General features: G+C 40.6%; 1 protein-coding gene across 2 annotated transcripts; it reads left to right on the top strand.

Annotated features, from left to right (window-relative positions):
* Positions 1–1,733: 1,733 nt before the first annotated feature.
* Positions 1,734–24,928, top strand: SQLE (squalene epoxidase). 2 transcript variants are annotated; one of them, XM_061438616.1, is made up of 11 exons: positions 1,735–2,940; positions 6,686–6,938; positions 12,924–13,104; positions 14,688–14,784; positions 15,708–15,821; positions 15,907–16,078; positions 17,941–18,036; positions 20,937–21,079; positions 21,467–21,563; positions 23,282–23,369; positions 24,395–24,928. In XM_061438616.1, exons 1-11 carry the CDS (start codon positions 2,656–2,658, stop codon positions 24,585–24,587), a joined length of 1,719 nt encoding a protein of 572 aa, XP_061294600.1. In that variant the 5' UTR covers positions 1,735–2,655; the 3' UTR covers positions 24,588–24,928. The 2 variants fall into 2 exon arrangements, with proteins under 2 accessions (XP_061294601.1, XP_061294600.1); XM_061438617.1 differs by lacking the exon at positions 23,282–23,369 and having other exon boundaries at positions 1,734–2,940; positions 24,395–24,507.
* The last annotated feature ends 512 nt before the right edge of the window (positions 24,929–25,440 follow it).

Genomic DNA, 25,440 nt, shown 5'->3' with positions numbered 1-25,440 from the left:
TATATTTACCTTGTATATTTACTCTGATCATTCAAGAGTATTGGGGAAACAAGATTTGGAGACCAGGAGTTTAGCTTTTGGTTTCATCACTTATAAACTGTGATTTGGCCAAGCCACTTAACCTCTTTAAGTTTCATATTTGTTATTTTTAAAATCCAGGTAGTTTTGAGTGTCAAATGATGCCTGTGAAAGTGTTTTGACACATAATTATTTCATTAACAGATAAAACATATTTAGGTTGAAAAATGGTGACAAGTACTGTACTTGTATAAACTCAGCAAACTGCCAGGAACTTTAAATTTCATGAAGACATTGCCCTATCCCTTCAGAGATTTGACTGACTTTTGACTTGTTCAAGGTCCTGAGCCTGGTTAGTGTCAGCCAGAGTCTAGGTCTTCTGATTTCTAATCACCTAGTCTTTCCTACTACACCACTGTCATTCATCATTCATTCAATACAGCTTTATGGACGATAAATACAAAAATATTGTGCTAGTCGCTGTAGGTGATTCTGATTTATCAGACTCAGATTCTCCTCTCAAGGAACACAGAAACTAGTGGTAATAGCCATAAATGTATAGTCAGAAGCTGGAACGATAAGGTATGAATAAACTATTATGTGATCTGGTGAGGATCAGTGGACCCTTGGTAGAAGAGGTGACAATTCAATTCTGCTCCAAAAGGCAGAAAGGATTTGTACATAAGTCTTAGAGTTTAAAACATGCAGTCCAGGGTTACAGTAAGGTGAACAAACGCACTGGTCTTAGCCCTCAATAAATTCTAGGAAGTTTCAGGTTGTTTTTTTTTTTTCGTAACAAGGTCCATCTTTCACCTGTGAATCTCGCAGACTTCTACTGTTCCCTCTAGAATGCCTGTCCTGGACAAAATTCATGTAACTTGCCGGAAGGCCTTGCTTGATTCACTCCAGGCAGAGTGAAGGACTGCCTCCTGTTTCCATGGTTCCCTCCTCGCCCACCCACTTTTTCAGGGCACTTAATGACACATCTCTGTTTATTTTACTTCTTTGCCCCGCACCCTTCACCGTTTCTGATTTTGAGAAAAAAAAAAAAAAACAGGGCAACGCGCATAAGTGTATCTTCAGCCTGGGTACAGTGACAAAGTGCACAGTTGCCTGACAATTTGGGGTAAAGGAAGGGAACACCTGGCATATCCTCTTTCTTCCTCTGCCAGACGCCTGCCCACAACCTTCTTGCAGATTCAGCAGTGAACGTCACGTTCTCCACGCACCTGTAGCTCTTTCTACCGCCCCCTAGGCATGTAGGCATAGGCCAGAAAGGCTGTGTCTGATTCCTCTCTATGACACCTGGGCCCCGCACGTAGCGACCCGTCCACAGAGGGGCCAGAAGAATGACTTGCCGAGGTCGCGAAAGCACCGCGGGGTTTCCTCGGAACCAGCCCCACCTCTTTCTGGGTAGGATCCCAGTTGCTGGGCCCGTGACACTCAGGGCAAGACGCCCACCAGCCCCACTCCCTCCAGAGCCAGCCAGTGCCTTCCCATCCGCCCATCCGGCTGCAGGCCCCCATCCCCACGCCCCCACCCGACACCACGCAACCTCGTCCTAGCGCCTCTCTGGGCGTCACCGCGCGAGCTGCGCCACCTGCGATTGGCCAAACACGGCATAGCGCCATCTCGGCCTACAAGCGGCGCTCGCCCTCATTGGCTGGTGACGGCAGGGGGCGGTGACGGTGGGCGGAGCCCCGCCCCTCTGGTCCCTCGCCGGGGTCGAGCCCAAACGCCGGCGAGGCTCACGCGGCCGGGCGAATAACTAGGCGCTCGGCGGTTACTCTGGTTACTGTGGAAGCGCTGCGCTGGGAGGGCTGCCGCCGCCCGCGAGGGATGCTGGTGATGAGTCGGTCGGGAGCCGCCGCCGCAGCTGCTCTCTGAGTGAGGAGCGCCCTGGAAAGTGCCGTTCAGCTGAGTGAAGGTTCGGGGACCGGTGCCTCGGGAGCCGCGGGGAGGAGGAAGTCTGGAGGTGGGGGCTACGCTTCCCAGTCCTGGTGCCGCAGTCTCGAGTCCGAGGCCATCTTTGGTGGGAGAAGGCTGCCCCGTCCGACGTTTGCCTCTGAGCGTGGAGGTCCCGGGCAAGAGAAGGAGCTTTCTCCGCGCTGTCTCAGCCCTCGAGCTTTCCGACCCGGTGAGGCCGCAGTTCCCCAGCGCAAGATATTTCTTTGATGTTTGTCTCCCTGTTGCTCTTCCAGAAGGACACCTGCTGCTAGTGAGAGCAAAAGAGCAATTTCACTGCACAACAAACCAACAACAAAATTTAATACATTATCCGGAATTAACCCCCCAGGACCCCCAGCCCTCCCAGCACCCCCCCACCCCCCATAGATGGATTGCTTGAAAGGGGAGAGTCTGATCGGGAGCTGTTGGAGATTTTTAAATACTCTTCTTTAAATCCTGGAGAACGTTCCCGTCTTCACGTACTTTTATACCAACTTTGTATGATTTTGTAAATTCCTCTGATTTGAATTGTAACCTCGTGACGGTGTTTCCTGGACTTTAGCCGGTCCCCCGCGCTCCTTTTTGGCAAAACATTTTGGGGAGAGCATCTAAACACCAAAACCCTACCAGGGGAAAAAAAAAAAGGATCTCCTGACGTTGACCCGGAGTCACCGAAGAAGCCTTTAAACCATGTGGACTTTTCTCGGCATCGCCACTTTCACCTATTTTTATAAGAAATGCGGAGACTTTGTCTCTCTGGCCAACAAGGAGCTGTTGCTGTGCGTGCTGGTGTTCCTGTCGCTGGGGCTCGTGCTGTCTTATCGCTACCGGAGCGGGGCCCTCCTCGGGCGCCGGCAGAGCGGCTCCCAGTTGGCGGGCTTCTCCTATATTCTGTCAGCCTTGCCTTTCATTGGCTTCTTCTGGGCCAAGTCCCCCGCTGGATCAGAAAATAAAGAGAAGCTGGGGTCTAGGAGGGTAGGTTGAATTCGAAGTGGGCACATGTATGAGTGTCTTGTATTAAAATCAGGACTGCGATCACCCAGATGTAAATAGGGTAATTTAAAGGGTGAAAGGCTACAAGTTAGATTTTCTGGTACGAATTCTGACATAGATGGTTTTGGTATTTTTGTTTTGTTTAAGCTCTTGACTGTTCTTGACCACATCCTTGGCTCTCTCAGAAATGATGGGAAACCTTTGTTTCATTTAGTGTTGGTGCGGAGCTAAACGAACTGGGTTTGATTAAGGAAAGGTGAAATGTTCAGGTCAGTAGGACTGAATCACTCTGATGGAAAAATAGTTTTATTTAAATCCTTTGGTAAGGATTGTGTTTGAACTTGGGAAGAAAGAAGAAAGCTGCTGCAGGTAAGCCTGTTGCTAACAAGAAGGGACAGCTGCCTGGGGAAAGTCACAGAACAGCTGGAAGAACTGGCAGAGTAAAATGTTTGGTGTTTTAAAGTCTTAGGCAAAACACCCTCCTCTCCCCACATCAGTGGAGCCTTGAGTAAATCAGTGTCCTAGGTTAGGTGAATAATTAATGTTTGGTCCCTGAGGAGACAGTAGAGGAGGACAATGGTGAGAGATATAAGAGGGGGAACAGATAGTTGAGGCCAGAATATTTAGGGCCTGTTGGCTTTGGATGTTTATACTTTTCCCCAAGAGCACTGGAGGATTAAAGTATGTGAGTAATGATATTTGATTTTTACTTGTTATTTATTTATTATTTTTTTAAGTCTTTATCCAATTTGTTACAATATTGCTTCCATATTGTGTTCTGGTTTTGGCCATGAGGCATGTGGAATTTAGTTCCCCGACCAGGGATCAAACCCACATCCCCTGCATCGGAAGGCGAAGTCTTAACCACTGGACTGCCAGGAGAGTCCCTGACTTTCACTTTTTAAAAAGAACATTCTAGTTTCTGTGTGGAGAATGGACTGTAGGAGGCTAAGAATGGAAGCAGGGATGTGTGCTGAGAGACTCTTGCAGTAGGCCAAGTAAGGGATGCTGGTGACTTGACGGGAGTGAGTGTGGCCTACACAGTCATTTACTCCTTCAGGGTTCCTGAGCCATATAGATCAACACAGTTTAAGAAGAGAGGGGGTTTGGTTTAGAAGGTTTGCTCTACCACTGCTGACTGTGAGACTTTGGGCAAGTTACTAACTTTCTGGAAGAATCAGTTACCTCTTCTGTTAGGTGGAAACGGCACTAACCTTGCTGGTAGTTAGCGAATTGATTGATTTAATGTTTGCAAAATGCCTGGTACATAACTGTCTGGTAAATAGTAGTTATTCGTATTAGTCTCCATCTGTTAGGAACCTTTGGAATGGTGCTGAATTCAGTGATGGGGTGGGTGTGGGTTGGAGGAATGGGAGGATAAGGGAATCTTTAATCTTCAGTTTGAAGTCTTTGCTACTGTTACCTGAGATGATGTTCCTCAGGGCCACTGAGCACTAGTCCAGGAGGTTGGAATGCCATCATACTGAAGAGAAATTTGGCGGTTGGAAGTTGAATTACAGCAGTCAGTATTGGTTCCATTTTGCAAACACCCCAGGCTCTCTGCTTGTTTCCTTAATTCCTGGGAGTCGGTAGACTGTATTAAGTTCCCATTAGTGCTTCGTCTACTGACCAGGCTCTGAAAGGCAACTTGCTCCAGAGTCCTCCTTCCAGGATTGTGTATGTGTGTTTGGAAAGGCTAATAAATGATGGCTAAAATGACAAGTGAAAGTGGCTCAGGTGTGTCTGACTCTTTCTGACTCCGTGGACTGTAGCCCTGTAGGCTCTTCTGTCCAGGGATTCTCCAGGTAAGAATACTGGAGTGAGTTGATATTTCCTTCTCCAGGGGGTCTTCCTGACCCAGGGATCAAACCTGGGTCTTCTGCATTGCAGGTAGATTCTTTACCATCTGAGCCACCAAAATGACAGAAGGGGTTTTCAATATAGTCAGTTGTTCTGGCTATTAATACTGAAATAGTAGGTTCTGTTGTGAAAATGTAATTTTTCTAAGAGAAATGATTAAAAAAGAAAACAGTGGACAGGGCCCAGGTCATTATAGAGGCCAGATGAATATTAGATCATAGAGGTTTAAAATTCTAAAGGATTTTAGGTTTTCTCTCCTTTTTGACTGACAAAAATGTTTGTTCTTATTCCTAAACTGGAGGGCCACTTGTTTGACCAAGTTCCCTTAACAGTATCAGAATGGGGGAAAAAGGAAGGTAAATGTGTTCTTCCTTTTGGACGACAGAGGATAAGGTAGTTAGATGACATCACCGACTCTATGGACATGAGTTTGAGTAAGCTCCAGGAGTTGGCAATGGACAGGGAAGCCTGGCGTGCTACAGTCCCTGGGGTCACATGACTGAGCGACTGAACTGAACAGAACTTTTTGCCTGAGGGCTTCCCTGATAGCTCAATTGGACATGACTGAGTAACTTTCACTTTTTTGCTTGAGGTCTTTTATTAAAACCCTTTCAAAATGACATTTAACCTTATCTTAATTGTTAAGGTCAGAGAACCCCAGGAAGATGGTTCCTTGCAATTCTGTGTATGAATGTATTCATATTTGTGACTCCACATACCAACAAAAAATGCTTACTATAATACTGAATTATTCATTAAAAAAAAAACTGTAATAGGTACTGCTATGCTCAATGGGCATAAATCTCTCAAAACAGCCCTTTTTCATCTTGTAATCAAAGGTATGGTTTTTACTGTCAGCCCAACCAGTGATATCTTTAATGTTTGTTCTTATTCTTAAACTGGAGGGTCACTTGTTTGACCAAGTTCCCTTAAGAGTATCAGGATGGGGGAAAAGGAAGGTAAATATGTTCTTATATGTCAAGGACTAAAATTGCGAACAGGTTGAACTCCAAGGGACAGAATGAGTTATTCTCTTGGAATTGTAAGGTATGTATTCTCAATTAATAGATCCCTGGTCAGAATTTTACAGTCTTTTTGTTATATAAAAAGTGATTTTAGATTAAGATAGATTTTTCAGATGAAAATCAAGAGGGAGAAAATGAAGACAAATAGTGGAAATATCTAAAGGGTGCATGAAATCATATCAGAAGCTGTACATGATTTGTATCTGGTGGATGCTCAGTATGTATATGAAGAATTGAGTAAATAGGATAGAATTTTCCCTGTAAGACTTAGAAGTCCCTTGTAACCATATCTTATAATTGGCCTATTTATATTTCTAAATATGTGACAGCATTTTCTAAATATATTTGGAAGATGGAACATAAGTTTAATTTTACTGGGGTATTGTTATCCATTTTTGTTTAACCAGTATTTAGATATTATTGTTTTTTATATATGATCTGGATTTAAAAACATAACTGTTCATTTGGTTTGATAATATTTAGGGTATGTGAAGTGAAGTCGCTCAGTCGTGTCCGACTCTTTGCGACCCCGTAGACCCCGTAGACTGTAGCCTACCAGGCTCCTCCGACCCCGTAGACTGTAGCCTACCAGGCTCCTCCGTCCATGGGATTTCTTAGGCAAGAATACTGGAGTGGGTTGCCATTTCCTTCTCCAGGGGATCTTCCCAACCCAGGGATCGAACCCGGGTCTCCCGCATTGGAGGCAGACACTTTAACCTCTGAGCCACCAGGGAAGCCCATTTAGTTTTTACCTAAGATGCAAGTGTTCACTGTGCCTGTATAGTAGTAGTATGATTTAAAGACAACAAATGTGACTACATAATTCATTTTTTTTTTAACAGTGCAAAAAAGGGACCAGTATTTCAGAAACAACCTTAATAGGAACAGCTGCCTCTGCACTGACCTCTTCTCAAAATGATCCAGAAGTAATCATCGTGGGATCTGGCGTCCTCGGCTCTGCTTTGGCCGCAGTGCTTTCCAGAGATGGAAGAAAGGTGACGGTAATTGAGAGAGATTTAAAAGAGCCTGACCGGATCCTTGGAGAATTTTTGCAGCCAGGTGGTTATTATGTCCTGAAAGACCTTGGTCTTGAAGGTAGGTTCATAGTGATTTTTAGGAGTTAATGTGGCATAAGCAAGCACTCTGCTATGACTGGTAAAAGGGTATTCCATTTTATCTTCATGTATAAAGGTTACACATTTATCAACAAATTTGCATGAAAATGAAGGCAAAGGAGAGGATAAGCATGAGGAAACATGAAGTAGCCTTTGTGAGATAAAAGTGGCTAAAAAATTGTAATGGTTAAAGTTGAAGACTGGAAAACTTCAACTTGGAATGAGGAATGAAATTTAGTGAAAGGTGAAGTGAACTATCATTTGTAGAGTGCATGTGATGTATCTGTTATGTATCCTTTTATTTAAGGATCATTCATCCATTAATCCAGTGCTTTTTAAATACTCTTCATTTAGAAAGTATTTTTGCTGTTTGCTTTGTATGAGGTGCTATACTGGGTGCCAAGGATAAATTGGCTAATAAGATCAGTAATCCTGTCTTGGGGTTCAGAGTGCAAAATAGGTCTGGAAATTGAGAGAGAGCTTGCTTGGCATTTAGGGTGGGCATGATGTTGTAGTAATTACCAGCATTGATTCTGGCACTAGATTGCCTGGGTTTGAATACAGCTTAGGCACTTAAAAAGCTGTGTGATCTTGGATAAATTACTTAACCACCTGTGTGTTAAGTTTGTTGCTGTTGTTTAGTCTTTAAATCTGACTGTTCGTGCATGGACTGTCGCCCACCAGGCTCCTCTGTCCATGGGATTTCCCAGGCGAGAGTACCTGAGTGAGTTGCCATTTCTTCCTCTAGGGGATCTTCCTGACCCAGGACAGAACATGTGTCTCCTGCTTTGGCAGGTAGATTCTTTACCTCTGAGCCACCAGGGAAATCTCTGTATTAGTTTACTCATCTGTAAAAGAGGCACATTTAGGGTCCTTGACTCATAGGTTATTAAGAGGATTAATTGAATTCAAGCATAAAGATAAAGCAGTCAGAACAATTCCTGGTATGTAGTAAGCACTATGTAAATGTTTGCTATTTTATTCAGTGTACTGAAGAGGAGACCACTGGGTAATGGGGAAAGGAGTGGGACTTGAGATTGAGATTGGAGAGTTAGGCAGCTGCTGGTCCTGCAGGACTTTGAAGGCAGTGGAACAGGAGTATGACAGGGTCCTGTTTATGCCTCTAAAGGCTTCAGAACTTGAGAGCTCTTCCCAATGATGAACACTTCTTATATCCCGACTCAGTACCACTCAGCATGTGTGTGCATGCTCAGACATGTCCAACTCTTTGAGACACTGTGGGCTGTAGCCCGCCAGGCTTCTCTGTCTATGGGATTCTCCAGGCAAGAATACTAGAGTGGGTTGCCATTTCCTGTTCCAAGGGATCTTCCTGACCCAGGGATTGAACCCATGTCTCCTGCATTGCAGAAGGATTCTTTACCCACTGAGCCACCTGAGAAGCTGCTCAGTACCTACATACATTCCTAAATCTGAGATTTATTTTACTTTTTAAATACTTGCATGATTTGACCCAAGTCTGCAATTCACAGCTTGAAATTTCATTTCACAGTTTACCATTGAATCACATTCTGCACTTCAGTTCAGTCGCTCAGTCGTGTCCAACTTTTTACGACCCCATGAACCACAGCATGCCAGGCCTCCCTGTCCATCACCAACTCCCAGAGTTCACCCAAACCCATGTCCATTGTGTCGGTGATGCCATCCAACCATCTCATCCTCTGTCATACCCTTCTCCTCCTGCCTTCAATGTTTCCCAGCATCAGGGTCTTTTCAAATGAGTCAGCTCTCCGCATCAGGTGGCCAAAGTATTGGAGTTTCAGCTTCAACATCAGTCCCTCCAATGAACACCCAGGACTGATCTCCTTTAGGATGGACTGGTTGGATCTCCTTGCAGTCCAAGGGACTCTCAAGAGTCTTCTCCAACACCACAGTTCAAAAATGTCAATTCTTCGGCACTTAGCTTTCTTTACAGTCCAACTCTCACATCCATACATGACTACTGGAAAAACCATAGCCTTGACGAGACAGACCTTTGTTGGGAAAGTAATGTCTGTGCTTTTTAATATGTTGTCTGCTGCTGCTAAGTTGCTTCAGTTGTGTCTGACTCTGTGTGACCCCACAGACAGCAGCCCACCAGGCTCCCCTGTCCCTGGGATTCTCCAGGCAAGAACACTGGAGTGGGTTGCCATTTCCTTCTCTAGCGGGAGCTTATTGCCAAGTCCAAATGGCATATGATGGTGGTTTTGACTAACACATTAGCAGAGCATGTAAAGAGAAGTGGACAGGTTCGTGACCAAATTAAGAGACAGGAATGGCTTGACTTAGTAAAGGATTGGTGTGAAGTATGAGAAGACAGGATATTAAAAAATTATTCTTAACGTTTTGATTTGAACAGCTGGTAGATGCAATGCCATTTGCTGATAAGAAAACCTGGAGAGGACCAGCTCTGGGAGGAAGTTGGGGGACCCATGGAGATAGACAAGTGGACTATTTAGTTGAGAATATTAATCTCAAGTGCAGAGGAATGAGTGCTTTGAGCTGGCTGGGGTAGGTATTTCAGAGATGTCAGCATGTTTGAAGTACTTAAAAGCCACAGCAGTGATGGAGACCAGCTGAGAGTGTGCAGAGAAAAAAGAGAAGACAGAATAAACCAAGTCCTGGGAAACTGACATTTAGAATTTGGGTGGAAGAAGAGAAGCTTGCTGGAGGACTGAGAAGGAGCCTGTAAAATGACAGGAAAGAGCCAGGAGTGTTTGGTGTCCTTAATCCAACAGAGGAAAGTGTTTCTCGCAGGAAGGGATGGGTACATATCCAGAAAGGAAAGCAGCCATATCATGGTTTGCTAATGAAGGGTCAGGTCAGAACAGTGCATAGAAAGTGCCGTGGGATTCGGCCATTTGGAGGTTGCCGTGAGACTGACAAGGTGTTTCGGTGGAGTTGTGTAGACAAAACCTGGACTGAAGTGAACGGGAGATGAAAAAACTTGAGGCTAGCAAACTACTCTCGAGGAGTTTTTCTCTAACAGAAAGCAGAAACAGGGCAGAGGTGAAGTGTAGATGCGAGGGTACGGGAGGGGTATTTCGGCACTAGATAGAGCGTGTCCGTGGGGTAGGAGAAGATCAGGCTGGCGGGGAGGTGACTAAAGGGGCGACATTCACTCTTTCATTTAACATTTATTAAGCATCGGCTATATTGTAAGTACTGTTCTAGGCGCCGAGGCTACAGAAGTGAACAAAACAGGTTCCAGCCCTCACAGAGCATATATTCTAGGTGCTCGTGTAGAAGATGGTGATAAAAGATGAATAAATAAAATTTAGAGGATATATTATGGTTATAAGCCCTTCAGAGAAGACTCAGAAAAGAGAGATAGGGAGTGTACTTCTAAATGATGCAGCGGGCGGGGGAAGGGAAAGCCTTACTGAGAAGGTGATGTTTGAGGGAAGGACTGAAGGAAGGGAAAGGAGAGCCCTAGGGCTGTCTGGAGGCAGAGAAGCTCTTTCCAGGCAGAGAGAGCATCATGGGATGAAGCCTGATGGGGAGGAGTGAGCCTGTGGCCTCTTTGAAGAGCAGGAAAGGAGAATTGTGTTGAATTGAGTGGTTTGAATTAGAGAAAAGGTCAGATGGAGAATGGAGACTGGATTCCCTGGTGGCCCACTATATGGATTAGATTTTTATTCCAAAGGGAGGCCATTGGAGAATTTCAAGAAGAGGAAGTTACTAGATTTCACCTCTTAGAAGTATGATTAGAAGTATCAATTTAATGTATTCTTGTTAATGTGTAGAAGAAAAAGACTAGATCATGAATTGGCAAGTCAGAAGCAGGGAGACCTGTTAGAAAGTTATTGTGGAAACTGAGAGTTGATGGCTTGGACCAGGGTCATGGCCGTAGTGGTGGGGGACTTGGTCACATTCTGGGAATATATTTGGAAGGGAGAGTCAGTAGGACCTGCTGCTGATGGATGAGATGGTGAGGGGTATGAGAAGGAAGAGTCGTGGTATTTAAAGAAGGCTAGATGGCGTTGCCAAGAAGAGGTGCAGGACGACTCCTGGGGTACTCTAAGGTAGAGAGCAGGTCAGTGAGAGCAGGAGTTGAATAAGAGGGCTGAGACTGAGAAGGGGCAGACAGAGAGGAAAGGCAAGAGACAGCAGGGCCCTGGCCCCAGCGGAGAGGGTGGACTGCGAAGAAGGCAGGCCCCCGGCCTCTGCCCTTTCCCTGACCACCACCCTCCATGAGAGGGTCACCAGAGACAGGTGGGACAGAACCCTGAGGCAGGATTGTGTCACCTTTATCATTGAACATCAGGTGTGAATTTGATTGAGGTTTAGGATGCCATCTTCCTGACTGCCTGGTTAAGAAAGTGAAAGTGCCAAAGTCTATCATATTTGATTTTACCAATCAAATTGTGAAAGGCAGATGTTTCAAATCTTAAAGTAGACCTTATTTATATACTTTGTCTTAAGATAGCTAACCCAAGGAAAAATTTTACTATGCCACTACTGTATACTTTTTACATGTTCTGGTGTGTTATCAACTGGCTAGTTTTAGCACTTAGAAGTTCTTGCAGAACTTCTAAGAAGGAAATGGAGAAGAAAATGGCAACCCACTCCAGTGTTCTTGCCTGGAGAACCCCAGGGACGGGGGAGCCTGGTGGGCTGCCGTCTATGGGATCACGCAGAGTCGGACACGACTGAAGCGACTTAGCAGTAGCAGCACTTAGAAGTTCTTGCATAATATGAGTTAAGAAAAATAAGTTTATTTCAGTAGCTGGACAAAACAAAAGTGGAAATACTAGATGGATTTCAAACATGTAGGCCGGTAAAGATTGGCAGTTTGCCGAGATCCAAATTGAATACACTGCTAATTGGCAGCTTCTATGATACCTGTGTACTTTTCTCTGACTGAATTTTAGCTGGAATAATTTAGAAGCCAAACCAAAAAACTAACTTGGCTCGTAGGTGGGATGTTTGACAAGTATTCATCCAGCTTGTCCCTGACTGGACTTTAAATGTAACTAAAAAGCATATCAGAAAAAAGCTGATTTATTTTGATCTTGGCATAGATATGTGGTAAAATTGTGTATTATAAAGTTTTTCTTTCGTCAGAAATGAAATTATTTTAATAGACTTAATCCTCAATATTGTATTTTAATGTATTTAAATATATTTGTATTATGTGACTTTTAAAATACATGCTAAAGTCACCTTGCTCACAAACATTTCTAATACTCTTATCCATTCTTTATCATAATTTTAAGCCTGTTCATAGTATTTTCTCAGTTAATATTTTATAATGTACTTTACCTACTTTATATTCATATTTAGGTTATTTACAGTTATTCTTTACATTTATTCTTTATTATAGGTAACATGAATCTGTTTTTGTATATAGTTTCAATAATTACTAAAAATATGAATTGTATCTTTAGGATGAATATCTTAGATGGATTACAAGGCTAATATTGTTACATTAAAGGGTGCTAACTTCTTGGTTCTTGATAGTTTTGCTGTACTTATTTTCTAAAATGTTACTAGTTTATGATATGACCAGTAATATATATAATTTATCCATTTTATCATTATTTCACCAGCAACTTTGATAGATTTGGTGTCTTCTTGTTTCAGTTTTATTTCATTGATTTGTTTTTTTTTTTAAATCAAGTTTTGAACATTGTTTTCCTGACATGTTCAATGTTTCTCCGTAGTATGAATCATCTGTACATTTTCCCTGTTATTATTAGGGTCTGAATATTTTTCCTATGAATTTTAATGAATACATTTTATATGTATATATTTATCTTTTATGATATTACAAATTTGCTAAGACAATTATCTTCCAGAAGCATTAAGGTTCTGAAATAGTTCTGTTACTGTCCAGTCCTCCAAATGGCGTCATAGCTTTATGAACGCAGAAACTCATTTTCCACATCTGTGTCCTGTTGGTGGTTAGTGTAACTCTGGGCATATAACAAAAAACTGACTTTTTAAAAAAACTATTGTTTTGCAGATACAGTGGAAGGTATTGATGCCCAGGTTGTAAATGGCTACATAATTCATGATCAGGAAAGCAAAACAGAGGTTCAGATTCCTTTCCCTCTGTCAGAGAACAATCATGTGCAGAGTGGAAGAGCTTTCCATCATGGAAGATTCATCATGCGTCTCCGGAAGGCAGCCATGGCAGAGCCCAAGTAAGGCTCAGCTTCCGATTTTGCTGTTAAACATGTTTAACTTGGCCTTTGTACAAATACTGTTTTATGCATTTTCATAAGTGTTTGGGTATAGGTTAGAGCATAGCTGCTCTACTAGAATAAACCATAAGTTAGAAGAATGTTAATTCTTCAGCCTTTGTTCAGAATATCATATAGATTGTTTGAATGATTATAACTATAGAGAATTTTCCTATGATTCAATGTGTGATTTTTATGTGGTTCGAAATGAGAGGATGTAGTCATTGTAATTAAGTTCATATTTGGAAGTTGTGGGATATGTGCCCATTTGGGAGTTGGAGTTTGTGGTTATGGTGCTTTTTATTAAAAGTCAGGACAGAGGAGTTTAAAGGGAAAATCCCTGTTGCATTCATACTAAGGACCTGGACTGACAGGACTGGCTGGGTGTCCCTCTCTCTCTCTCTGAATTATAATTGATGTACAATAGTATGTAAATTACAGATGTACAGTATAGTGATTGACAGTTTTAAAGGGCTTCTTCTTTTAATTATTAGCTTATATTTACTTCTAGCCCTGTACACTATAATTGCGGTTTAAGTTTTAAACATGAGAATCTTCATGTCATCGACAAAGGCTTGAAAGTGAAAGTGCAAGTCACTCAATCGTGTCCAACTTTTTGCGACCTCATGGACTATATAGTCCATGGAATTCTCCATGCCAGAATACTGGAGTGGGTAGCCTTTCCCTTCTCCAGGGGATCTTCCCAACACAGGGTTCAAACCCAGGTCTCCTGCATTGCAGGCAGATTCTTTACCAGCTGAGCCACAAGGGAAGCCCAAAAATACTGGAGTGGGTAGCCTATTCCTTCTCCAGCGGATCTGCCTGACGCAGGAATTAAACTGGGGTCTCCTGCATTGCAGGCAGATTCTTTACCAGCTGAGCCACAAGGGAAGCCCAAAAATACTGGAGTGGGTAGCCTATTCCTTCTCCAGCGGATCTGCCTGACGCAGGAATTAAACTGGGGTCTCCTGCATTGTAGGCAGATTCTTTACCAATTGAGCTATTGGGGAAGCCCTGATAAAGGCTTAAATGCTTAATGTTGGCTTAAATGTTGACAAAGCAAAAGGAGAAATGAATTGATTATTCTTAGAACTTGAAGAATTTGATATCTATGAAAGTAGAATATATTCATTTTAGAAAAATAGAAAAATACTTAAAAATATAGAGGAGATTGTAAAAATTATCCATGATATATTTGTTGTATATATTCATCAACACAACAAAACTCTTGTGGGTGTGTAAAATTTTTCTGCGTGTATTTTATTTTTTAATGAATTGAGATAAAACCTCATGTTACTTTTTAAAATGCTTCTCTGAAAAGTCATTACATTAGTTACATATATTCTGTCTTAAAAAATTAGAAAGTTATAACCCCACCTAATTCTATAACCCATTGATGTTTTTGCTTTTCGTCATTCCAGCCCTTTTTCTATGTACATGTGTGTCCATTTTAGGGTAAACTGGAGATAGGAAAAAAGAATATTTCATTCCTTATTTAAATTTTTTAGTTGTGCTACCAGAGAATTTGTTTGTTTATCTTTTAGTGCAAAGTTTATCGAGGGCACTGTGCTGCAGTTACTAGAAGAAGATGATGCTGTGATGGGAGTTCAGTACAAGGATAAAGAGACTGGAGACATCAAGGTGAGATGTAGCAGATATTAGCTTTTCCTGAGAGATTTTTATTTTCTTTTTCTCCTACTCCTTTAAGAAGAGTAGGCCCACAAATTTATTATTCATCAAATGGACTGAGATCTCTCCAAACTCTCTGCACTAGATTGCAACACGTTGTTCTTTAGAGGCTGCAGAATGCTGTTCAAATAACTTTGGAAACAAACTCCACGATGTTAACTGTATTAAAAACAAATGAGAAATGTACCCTAGCGGAGAGGTAGAGGGGAACTGGAAGATGCAAAAAGGAAGGATTCAAGCATGAGAGAAATAATTATAATAAAATAAACTATTGTTGAAATAAGAAAGATAAAAACTAAGAGACTCTCTGGGGAAATAGTTGAATAAAATAGTTTCCAGTATTTGCTCATGTTGGTTTAGAACAGAGGAGAAAGTCAAAAGCCTATCTGTTGATTCTTACATAGGGTAGCTACCTCCTAGGAATACACTCTAATGGGGCAATTGCAAGGTAATATAAGTATATACATCCATGTGTACAGAAATTCTTCTGCGCCGTAGCCATTGATTGAAAGCACTATGTGGGGTTAAAAAATTCTAGAATGTGGCTGGTCCTTGGGATTTGTAATATGATTCAGTTTTCTATGGGCTGTGCTTGCTTGTCCCAGTTTCCCCCAGTGTCCATCGAAGTGACTTAATCCCAGGTGGTTTGGAATGGTAGGACTTTGGTGGAAGGTGATCTCAAGGGGAAGTGTCTCTAAAGATGGGTCATTCATTAACCTCAGCCCACATGAGAGCTCCTTCATGAGAGCATTATCTTCAGGTACTCTGTAATGTCCCATAATGTGTTTAAATTTGCTTATGTACACTTTAAAAGAACAGTCTTTTCACTGTGTATTTCTCACCATTTAGCTGAGTGGTCTTTGTTTTTGTTGTAGGAACTCCATGCTCCATTGACTGTTGTTGCAGATGGACTTTTCTCCAAGTTCAGGAAAAACCTGATCTCCAATAAAGTTTCCATTTCTTCACATTTTGTTGGCTTCCTTATGGAGGTATTATAGAAATGCAATTGTAGAAGATAAAAGCAACTTGAAATTTGCAAGTTATTAAAAATATTTTATTTATTTATTTTCCTAGAATGCACCGCAGTTTAAAGCAAATCATGCCGAACTGATTTTAGCTAACCCAAGTCCAGTTCTCATCTACCAAATTTCACCTAATGAAACTCGAGTGCTTGTGGACGTCCGAGGAGACATGCCAAGGAATTTGAGAGAATACATGACTGAAAATATCTACCCACAGTTACCTGGTAAGAATAGTATTTCACTGCATTGTAATCTAGTCTGTAAGTCAGTCTCACAAAAGACTCTCCATCTCCAATTCTCACTAAAGCTTTGTCTAAACTAGGCTGAAAGATGAGAATGGCAGCTGAAAAATTTCATCTAATCAGTCAGATACAGTGGAGCTGAATAAACTACTTAAACTAGCACATAAAAAAATCTCCACAGAAAATAAAACAGTTTCAATGTATTTTTTCATAGTAGTAATAAAAGTAATCATTAATGGTGAGTAATCATTAATGGTGGCATATATGGTATTTTTTAAGGTAGTCTGGATAGCAATCTAGATATCTGAATTCTTGAAATATCTCTTATACGTAATTTTTGTGGTTGGTTTTTGTAGAAATGATAGCTGCCATCTATTGATTGTCTACTATGTAAGAGGTGTTTTACAAACATAATTTAATCTACACAACCACCCGAGGTAGGCATTATCATGGTCCCCATTTAGCAGATGAGGAGACTAAGATTCAGAGAAGTTAATTAGCTGCTCCAAACATAACCCTTTAGTAAGGGGCAGAGCCGAGGTTGGAAGCAGGCCTGTGTGCTCATACGTCCCTGCCCTGGGAACGTGAGCGCTATGAGGGGTCATAAAGATCTTTCAGTTTCGAGTTGAGTACAGAAAGCCTTCATGAGATTTAACGTCTTTGTTAAACTCTCACTAAAATTATTTTTTTGAGAATGGGAAGATGTAAGAAAGACAGGTAACAAAAATTATTGAGAAATTGATAAAATTGAAAGGAAAACTCTGCCCAAATTATGATTACAGTAATAGCAGATTATCCTGGATGTGAGTATATTTGTTTAAATATTCTGGGTTTTCAAGTTAGTTTTTAAAATAAGGAACATTATTTTTTAAACTAAGCAAAAGCACCGTTTACCAACAGAATATCGATAGAAATTAAGGTACACATGGACCAATTTAGATTTTTAATAATGACATTTTCAGTACTTCAATGCATTTTCACTCAGTTAAGCCATTTTGAAGCTTTCAGATGGAAAGAATGAGTTATGTGTATTTAGGAAGAGGATAATAATGTGGTATTTTTAGCATCTTTTTCTTTTACTGTAGATTGTTTTTTCCCCCCAGTCCAAAGCATAGCTGGAGAAGACTGCCCTGTGATCAGGGAGAGAAACGTTCGCAGGTTTTATGTTCATATAGGTTATGGAAATTCTATTCATTGGAGGAAGGGAATAGTTTCAACACAGTCATTCTGCTCTTGTTTTCCCAGATTACAATGGGAATTGTATGAAAAGCAAGTTCATTTTCTATAAAGTGGAAGCACGAAACTTTGAAACTGGGAAGTATCACAGAGATGAACTAATCTGTTTCATTCTAGATGAAGACACTAAAGCTCCTCAAGAGATAGTACTGTCTACATCTAACCCTTTTTTTTTTTTTTTACTGTACACATACCCTCCTGTTGTTTGTGAATTGGTGGTATATTTCATCTGTTCTTATAGAATATGGTGGTGACAATAAAATAGGTGTTAAATATATACCTGTTGGTAATCATTTGGAAGAAAGGTGGGTGGTTTTTTTCCTTGTCTTATCATCTCATCTGGATTTCTTCCTCTAGGTTTTTGATCATACAGCTCTGTATCTATTTACATTAATTTTTGCTTAGATTCCATAGCCATCTTTTAGCAGGAACAACTATCTGCTTAATGAACAGTTCGTTAATAATTAGTTCTCGACTTTTCACAAGGGATATTTGTAACAACCATCACAGATGTGTAGAATGTATTTGTGATGCTTGATAAGAAAATGTGATAATTTGAAATTGGAATGTTATACACCATTTATTTGGTGGGGTGGGCTTTGTTGCAGATCACCTGAAAGGACCATTCCTAGAAGCCTCTCAGAATTCACGTTTGAGATCAATGCCAGCAAGCTTCCTCCCTTCTTCACCAGTAAACAAACGAGGTATTATCTTACTGGACCAATTTTATAAAAGATATTCCAAGTATTCTAATTCAGTATTCCAAATGACATGTATGTGGTACAGTCTATAACGTGGTACAGAAAATAGATTATTGCAATTAGTGCATACTAATTAGTTTTATGATATTTTTTATTTAGTATTGAGTATACATAGGTCACTGTTTGAGTTATTGAAAATAAAAGTTAATTAAATACAGTCCTTAATCTAGAGAAGGCAGTTTTCCAGTGAGAGATGTAAATAATTTCAGAACAGTGCTGATACATGCTGTAATGAAAGCCCACTCTTGGTGCCCCAGATTCACTGTGAAGGAGTGGGGTGTACAAGGCAGGGAGCGAGCCTGTGAACCAGGAAGGGTAATTAGGGGAGATGTTGCTCTGGAGACAAAGCTGGACAGTGAGATGAGGGACTTCTGAGTAGGCAGAACAACATCTGCAGACCCCAGGATGGCTGAGAAATGGTGGCACTTAAGTAGCTCCCTAGACCCCTGGGGCATAGGAGAGGTGGCAGAGTGGTAGAAAGGTAAGATAGTTAGCTTTAATCCTATAGACAGTGCAAAGTCATTGAAAAGTTCTTTATTGTTTATAATATCTTTATTGAGAGATAATTCACAGATCACATAGTTCACCCATTTAAAGTGTACAGTTCATTGGTTTTTGGTATATTCATAGGTTGGTGGAACCATCACCACAATTTCAGAACGTTTTTATCATGCTGGAATGAAAGCATGTAACCATTAGTAGTCACTGCTCATTTCCTCCCGAACCCCAGACCACCATTAATTTACTTTCTGTCTCTATAGATTTGCCTGATCTGGACATTGCCTATAAACGTAATCATACAATGTGGTCCTTTGTAACTGGCTTCTTTGAGGTTCATCCATGTTGTAACATGTATCAGTCTTTCATTTAGTTTTACTGCCAACTACTACTCCAGGCGTGGATATACTACATCTTGACTATTCATCAACTGATAGACATTTGGATTATTTCCACTTTTAGTTCATACCTGTGTATGAGTTATTGTGTGGACTTTTATTTTCACTTTTCTTGGTTATATTCCTTAGAATAGACTTGCTGGGTCCTAACTCTCTCTAAGGAGAAGGCAATGGCACCCTCCTCCAGTACTCTTGCCTGGAAAATCCCACGGACAGAGGAGCCTGGTAGGCTACAGTCCATGGGGTCACTGGGAGTTGGACACGACTGAGCGACGTCACTTTCACTTTTCACTTTCATGCATTGGAGAAGGAAATGGCAAGCCCCAGGGACGGGGGAGCCTGGTGGGCTGCAGTCTATGGGGTCGCACAGAGTTGGACACAACTGAAGCGACTTAGCAGCAGCAGCAACTCTCTCTAATGCTTTGAGCAACTGCCAAACTGTTTTCCAAAGTGGCTGATCCATCGTCCATTTCCATTAACGATATATGAGGGTTCCAATTTCTCCACATCCTCGACAACATTTATTAGTATCTGTCCTTTTGCCGTAGCCATCCTAGAAGGTGTAAAGTAACAATAAAAGCAGAAGGTAGAGAAAGGATTTCGGTAACATCTAGGATGTAGAATACATAACTCAGTGATTAATGGTAATAGGAGAGAGCGAGGTCTCTTGATGGATTTCAGGTTTCAGGCTTAGGTACTTTGCCAGCTATTTGCTGACATTGGACTTAGGGAAGTGTGGGGAGATAATGAGTTCATTTTTGGACACAGTGATGTGACGGATGGGAGGTCATTTGAGTGGCCAAGTGGAGGCCCATTGAAAACAGGAGTGTGGGGCCTGGAGAAGAGGTGTGAACGAGAGCTATTGATATACTGTGCTTCCTGAACATAAACAGCTGTTGTTTGCCATGGAGAGACATGCATCACAATGTTCCAGTCATAGAAATTAACTATAATACAAAGCAGAATGAAAGCCAGTGCCGAACTGATACAAAGAGCATGCTTTGGGAACATACCCCGGTTTGTGGAATTGGGAATGTTCCGTGGAGGAGGAGGAATAAAAGCTGGTTATAGCTAGTGGTTTCTAGTGAAGGTATTACACTAATACATAAAAAAACTTGGATTGAAATTTACAAGCTACTTTTTCATAAATTAATATATGTGTATTCTATAATTATATAGTATATTGTGACATTACAGAAAAAAATGATCCATAATTCTGCCACCTTACCACTTTTATTATGATTGTTTTATTTCCCTAAGAGAGAAAATTAAATACATGCTTTGTTTAACTGTCCCTCTAAGTCATGGGTCATGAACCAGGCTGACAATGGGCGGGAATCTTAGAGTCAGGACCGCAGTGAGGAGGTGCTGTACCTTGAGTCAGATTGCAGAGCTTTCTGCTTCTGTGGTTTTGATTCAAGGGGCTGGTTCACTCAAGGTTTCTTCTAAATTAACTTCTGATGTGTTTGGAATATCTGCATATTCCCTTAGAACCATATAGATCTCTATAATATGCAGGCAGCAAGTATTACTGTGAAATGCCAACGAATTCTTGATTTTTTTCCCTTGTAAAAGACTTGCTTTTTATGCATGATGCCTGTTGTGTTATTTTTTCATGAAAGAGGCCTTACACATATTTTGACATTGTCTGATTGAACCTTATATTCACATGTGAGTTTTTTGAGGGCAGGGATCACGTTCCTGTCCTCACTGTATCCCTAGCATCTGGCACATATTAGTTACCCAATAAATAGTAATTGAATCAACTCTTGAATTTTTTGCCTGAGTAAATTTTTCAGTATTTAGTATTTTAGTATTCTTATTTACTAGCTGACATTCATAATGTTTATAAATTATTAACAGAGTAGGTTTTTTTGGGGGGGGGGTTTGTTTGGATCTTAAAGGATGCTCCAGGATGACGTCATGATCTAAGTTCTCTTTTTACAGGTGTTCTTCTTTTGGGAGATGCATATAATATGAGGCATCCTCTTACTGGTGGAGGAATGACTGTTGTTTTTAATGATATAAAATTGTGGAGAAAATTGCTGAAGGGTATCCCTGACCTTTATGATGATGCCGCTGTTTTCCAGGTAAGATATTCTTTGACAAAAATATCTCAAAATAGATTTCTTTCTGGGGCCTAAGATGAATGGGGCTTTGCAGAGAAGATCTGTACTTGGGAGCATGGTCCTTAGTAGTGATTCTTAAATAGTCTTGTTCAGGATTAAGAACGTGACTTGCAACTTGTGAATCTTCTAGAATTTCTGGTTTGGAGGTTACATGGGCCACTTAGCCTCAGAGATGTAACTCGTTCCTCTGGAGATTTTTTTTTTTTTTTTGATGGGAGTGTAAATGTTGAACAAGACATAATTTCTAGTAGATAGTCCTCAGGGTATCAGTTTAGGGGATTATAAACATAAGTTTGTGTTTTTTTTTTAAACCCTTACCATATAATAGGTGATCTTTCTCTTTTTCAGGCCAAAAAATCATTTTATTGGGCAAGAAAAAAGTCTCATTCCTTTGTTGTGAATGTCCTTGCTCAGGCTCTTTATGAATTATTTTCTGCCACAGATGGTAAGTGCTGCTATTTTTGAATGACTGTTACTAAATTATAGATTTTTAGCACAAGAAGGGAACTGAATTACAAAAAATTAGTAATTAGGCCAGAAATAGAAATGTTTCCTGAGTTTGCCAACTTCCAAGTCAATAAGTCCTTTTTAACTCCATCCTCGAGCACAATTTTGGCTAATCATCATGTATCCACCACTGTGTGTAGGAAACTGTTCCCTCCTTAGACAACCTTAGTACCAGTACCTCAGTCATGTGCCACTGTTTATTCCTCTGGTCCACATCACATCACGCGTTCCCCAAATGCAGAAGATTGTGATGGAAGATCTTTCTGACCGTGAGTTAAAGGGCAAGGTAGTGTTAATCCTTTTTCTTCCCAGACAGTAGTTTCAATTAACTTTTCGAAACAGTATTTTGTAAAATGAAAATGAGCTTCGTGTCAAACCTAGATTTTTGTCTCCTGTTAAAATGTATAAGCAGAAGGTATCCACCTTTTACTCGTGTGAAATATTCCCACTTTACTATAAGCCTTTTGTTTCTGTTTCCGTATGGTAGAGGCTGATGGTCAGTCTAACATGAAGGAAAACATGACTTAGCAGAAACAGGGCTAGAGATGGAGGAAAAGTCACCCGTGCCACTTCCCAGCCGTGGCCATGTCACGTACACATTAGTGAGCGGTGGGCTAGTGAAATGAGACCTTTAGGTTTTCAAAAATAAATGTAAGTCCCAATACAAAATAAAAAGTCTTTTTTTTTTAAAAAGAACATAACTCTAATCCCATTGTCTCTGGTATTTGTAATACAAGAAAGCTATTTCTGTGACCTGGCTGGGGTGCTAGTGCTCCTTGCTTTGGTGATCTGATTACCGAGGATGACACAGTACAGATACTTCGTGCAGCCCCTCTAACCGTCATTCTTGCTAAAAGAAAAGACAGCGTGTTGTGATTTGCCAAGCAAATCTCTCTTGCTAGTTGAGCATGAAAGTTACAGTGGCTGGCTGAGCAAGAAGAGAACTAACTTTGGAGTTTTTCTAAGCTCTTCTTTCTAAGCTTTTCTCAGCTCTCGAGTTTCTTAGAGTTTGAATCTACCCACAAAACAACAGAGCTGTGAGATACTGAAGGAGGAATAGGCTTTATTGGAGTAAAAGTTTACCTGTTGTAATCTTTTTTATCTGTTGTAAAGAGTAATCGAGGTATACTTGAAGAACGTTAATTCTATACTATTAAAAAACAGTTATTGATTATACTATGTTGTGAGGGTTTAATGATTTTGAAAAGTATAATAAAATTGTACAGATATAAGACATTATTATTCATTTGATAATTTACTGCTCAGAGATATGCCCCAGGCATCTTAGAGACTGTGATTCTGGTTTCTAGAATTGTGTTTTTGTAAGAAAAGAATGTACAAAATATTTGGCATCACTTAAATGAATTTACAACACAATCAAGGAGATAGCTTTTAAATAACTTGTAACTTCCAAGGCCTACATGTTTAGTAATTATTTACTAGCAGAAAAAAGTTTATTTATTTGTGAATTACTATGTAGTCTTCATTATGAAATTTAAAAGAAATCTTGGGTGGCTAAAATGCTAACACTAGATTTTTAAGAAATCTATGAGGTGTAATAAATGTTACATATTCATTTTTTTCTGACGTATCATTAGCATCCCACGTAAATGTATGAGTATTTTGATTGAGAGTAATTCTAAACTTTTATTTTAGATTCCCTACATCAACTGAGAAAAGCCTGTTTTTTTTATTTCAAACTTGGTGGAAAATGTGTTGCAGGTCCGGTTGGGCTGCTTTCCGTGTAAGTTGCTCTGATGACACAGAGGAAACAGATACTCCAGATTTTCTTAGGACTGTTTGGTTTATGCTGTGCTGCTTGGTCGCTCAGTCATGTCCGGCTGTTTGCAACCCTATGGCCTGTAGCCCACCAGGCTCCTCTGTCCATGGGGATCCTCCAGGCAAGCACACTGGAGTGGGTTGCCATTTCCTTCTCCAGGGGATCTTCCCGACCCAGGGATCAAACCTGCTTATCTTATGTCTCCTGGATCGGCAGGCAGGTTCTTTACCACTAGTGCCACCTGGGAAGTTTGATTTATGAACCACTGCTAATTGCTCTACCTGCTGCATGTCATCATTTTATTATTGATTAGTATCCCAATCAAAATGTTCCCAGAGAAATGAAAAAAGGCAGTATTCAATCCTGCATTTTATTTAGTTCTGGGCAACAGTGTTGATCCTGAGTTGGTGAGTAGATGAGGCTAAAACCCTTGATTAAAAGAGCAGCTTGCTTTTATGCCTGTGGGCTTATAGCCCTGACCTGATACATGGGAACCATGAAAAATAGAGAAGTTTATATTTAACATTGAATTTTATTGAAGTGTGGAACTCATGAAACTCAGCCCTGACGGTGCAGACATATGTAGAATTACTCTTAGAAAATCTGCAAAGTGAGATTCCTTATGGCTTTTCTCCTTTGTCCACTTTCTGAGTGTCAATATTGTTACCTTTTGAAAAATCTAGACTCCATAGGCCAGGCTACTTCAGGCTGAGATCTCAAGATTAATGAAAGAAAGCAGCTCAGGACGTACAATTCATATAAACTAAGATAAGTGACTGGCTTCTCTGACAGGAGTAAAGTCTAAGTAGTTTCTTGTAAGAAAAAATTTTTTAATTTGTCCCTTGACCAGCAGATACAAGCTTGTAAAGTCCCCTAAAATGTTGAGTGTATATTTACCTTTATAGATGATACACAATTGGAATCTCTTTATCAGTCAGTTTTAATTTTGGGGTCTTAATTATATGTATATGTATTTTTTCCCATTACAGATTATCTCCCAATCCTCTGGTTTTAATTGGACACTTCTTTGGCGTTGCAGTCTATGCCACCTATTTTTGCTTTAAATCGGAACCTTGGATTACAAAACCCCGAGCCATTTTCAGTAGCGGTGCTGTATTGTACAGAGCGTGTTCTGTAATATTTCCTCTCATTTACTCAGAAATGAAGTACTTGGTTCATTAAGCTTAAAGGGGAACCATTTGTGAATGAATACTGGGAACTCGCCAAGCCTGCAGTGACTTGGAAGAGAGTGTATATAGCACAGTACTCCTCCTGCTTCTAAAGTGGGAATTCTTGGACCAAGATTGGGATTGATTTGTTTTTGAAGTTATTTTGTATATAAACATACATGTAAATATATACTTTAGTTTGCAATTTCAAATGAAGGGTAAAATAAGATAGATATTTAAAAGAAATGATTGTTACCATAAATTAGTGCTAACATTGAGGAGCTGCGGTTTGTCTTTTGAATTCAGTATTTGGGATGAGTCACTGTGGGACATGCAAATAAAATGAAGAATGAACTCTCATGTCTTTTTTTTTTGGCCACACCCTGAGGCATGTGGTATCTTAATTCCCTGACCAGGGATCCAACCTGAGCCCCCTCCCTCCATTGGAAACACAGAGTCTTAACCACTCACCAGGGAAGTCTTTTTGTCTGTTGCTGTGGGCTTCTTTATATAACTTCATGAAAAAGAAAACCAAAGTGGAATGGGAAAATGCAGAGGGAAGCCTTTTCTGTTAAATAGCTCTTGATGTTGGGGAAGTTGCCTTAATATATCTGGACCTTATTTTCCTCATGTATCCCTCTATCTCCCCTCACTTATCCAATTGGATAAGGTTCTGACTTCCTGGAAAGAAAATGTCACACTCATATAAAAAGGGAATCAAGGGCTTTATATAAATTCCACTGTGTAACATTAATAAGCCAGGCTAGGCTTATTTCAAGGAACAGCGAACAGGGCTGTACACTGGAGTGTATACCAGACTGTATATTGGATGGTACACTGGACATACATGACTGGGATACATGTCA

This window comes from Bos javanicus, chromosome 14, assembly GCF_032452875.1.
Source record: "Bos javanicus breed banteng chromosome 14, ARS-OSU_banteng_1.0, whole genome shotgun sequence".
NCBI classification, from domain to species: Eukaryota; Metazoa; Chordata; class Mammalia; order Artiodactyla; family Bovidae; genus Bos; species Bos javanicus.
Note: the sequence above shows the minus strand (reverse complement) of the source record. Positions and strands in the feature narration are given on the sequence as shown.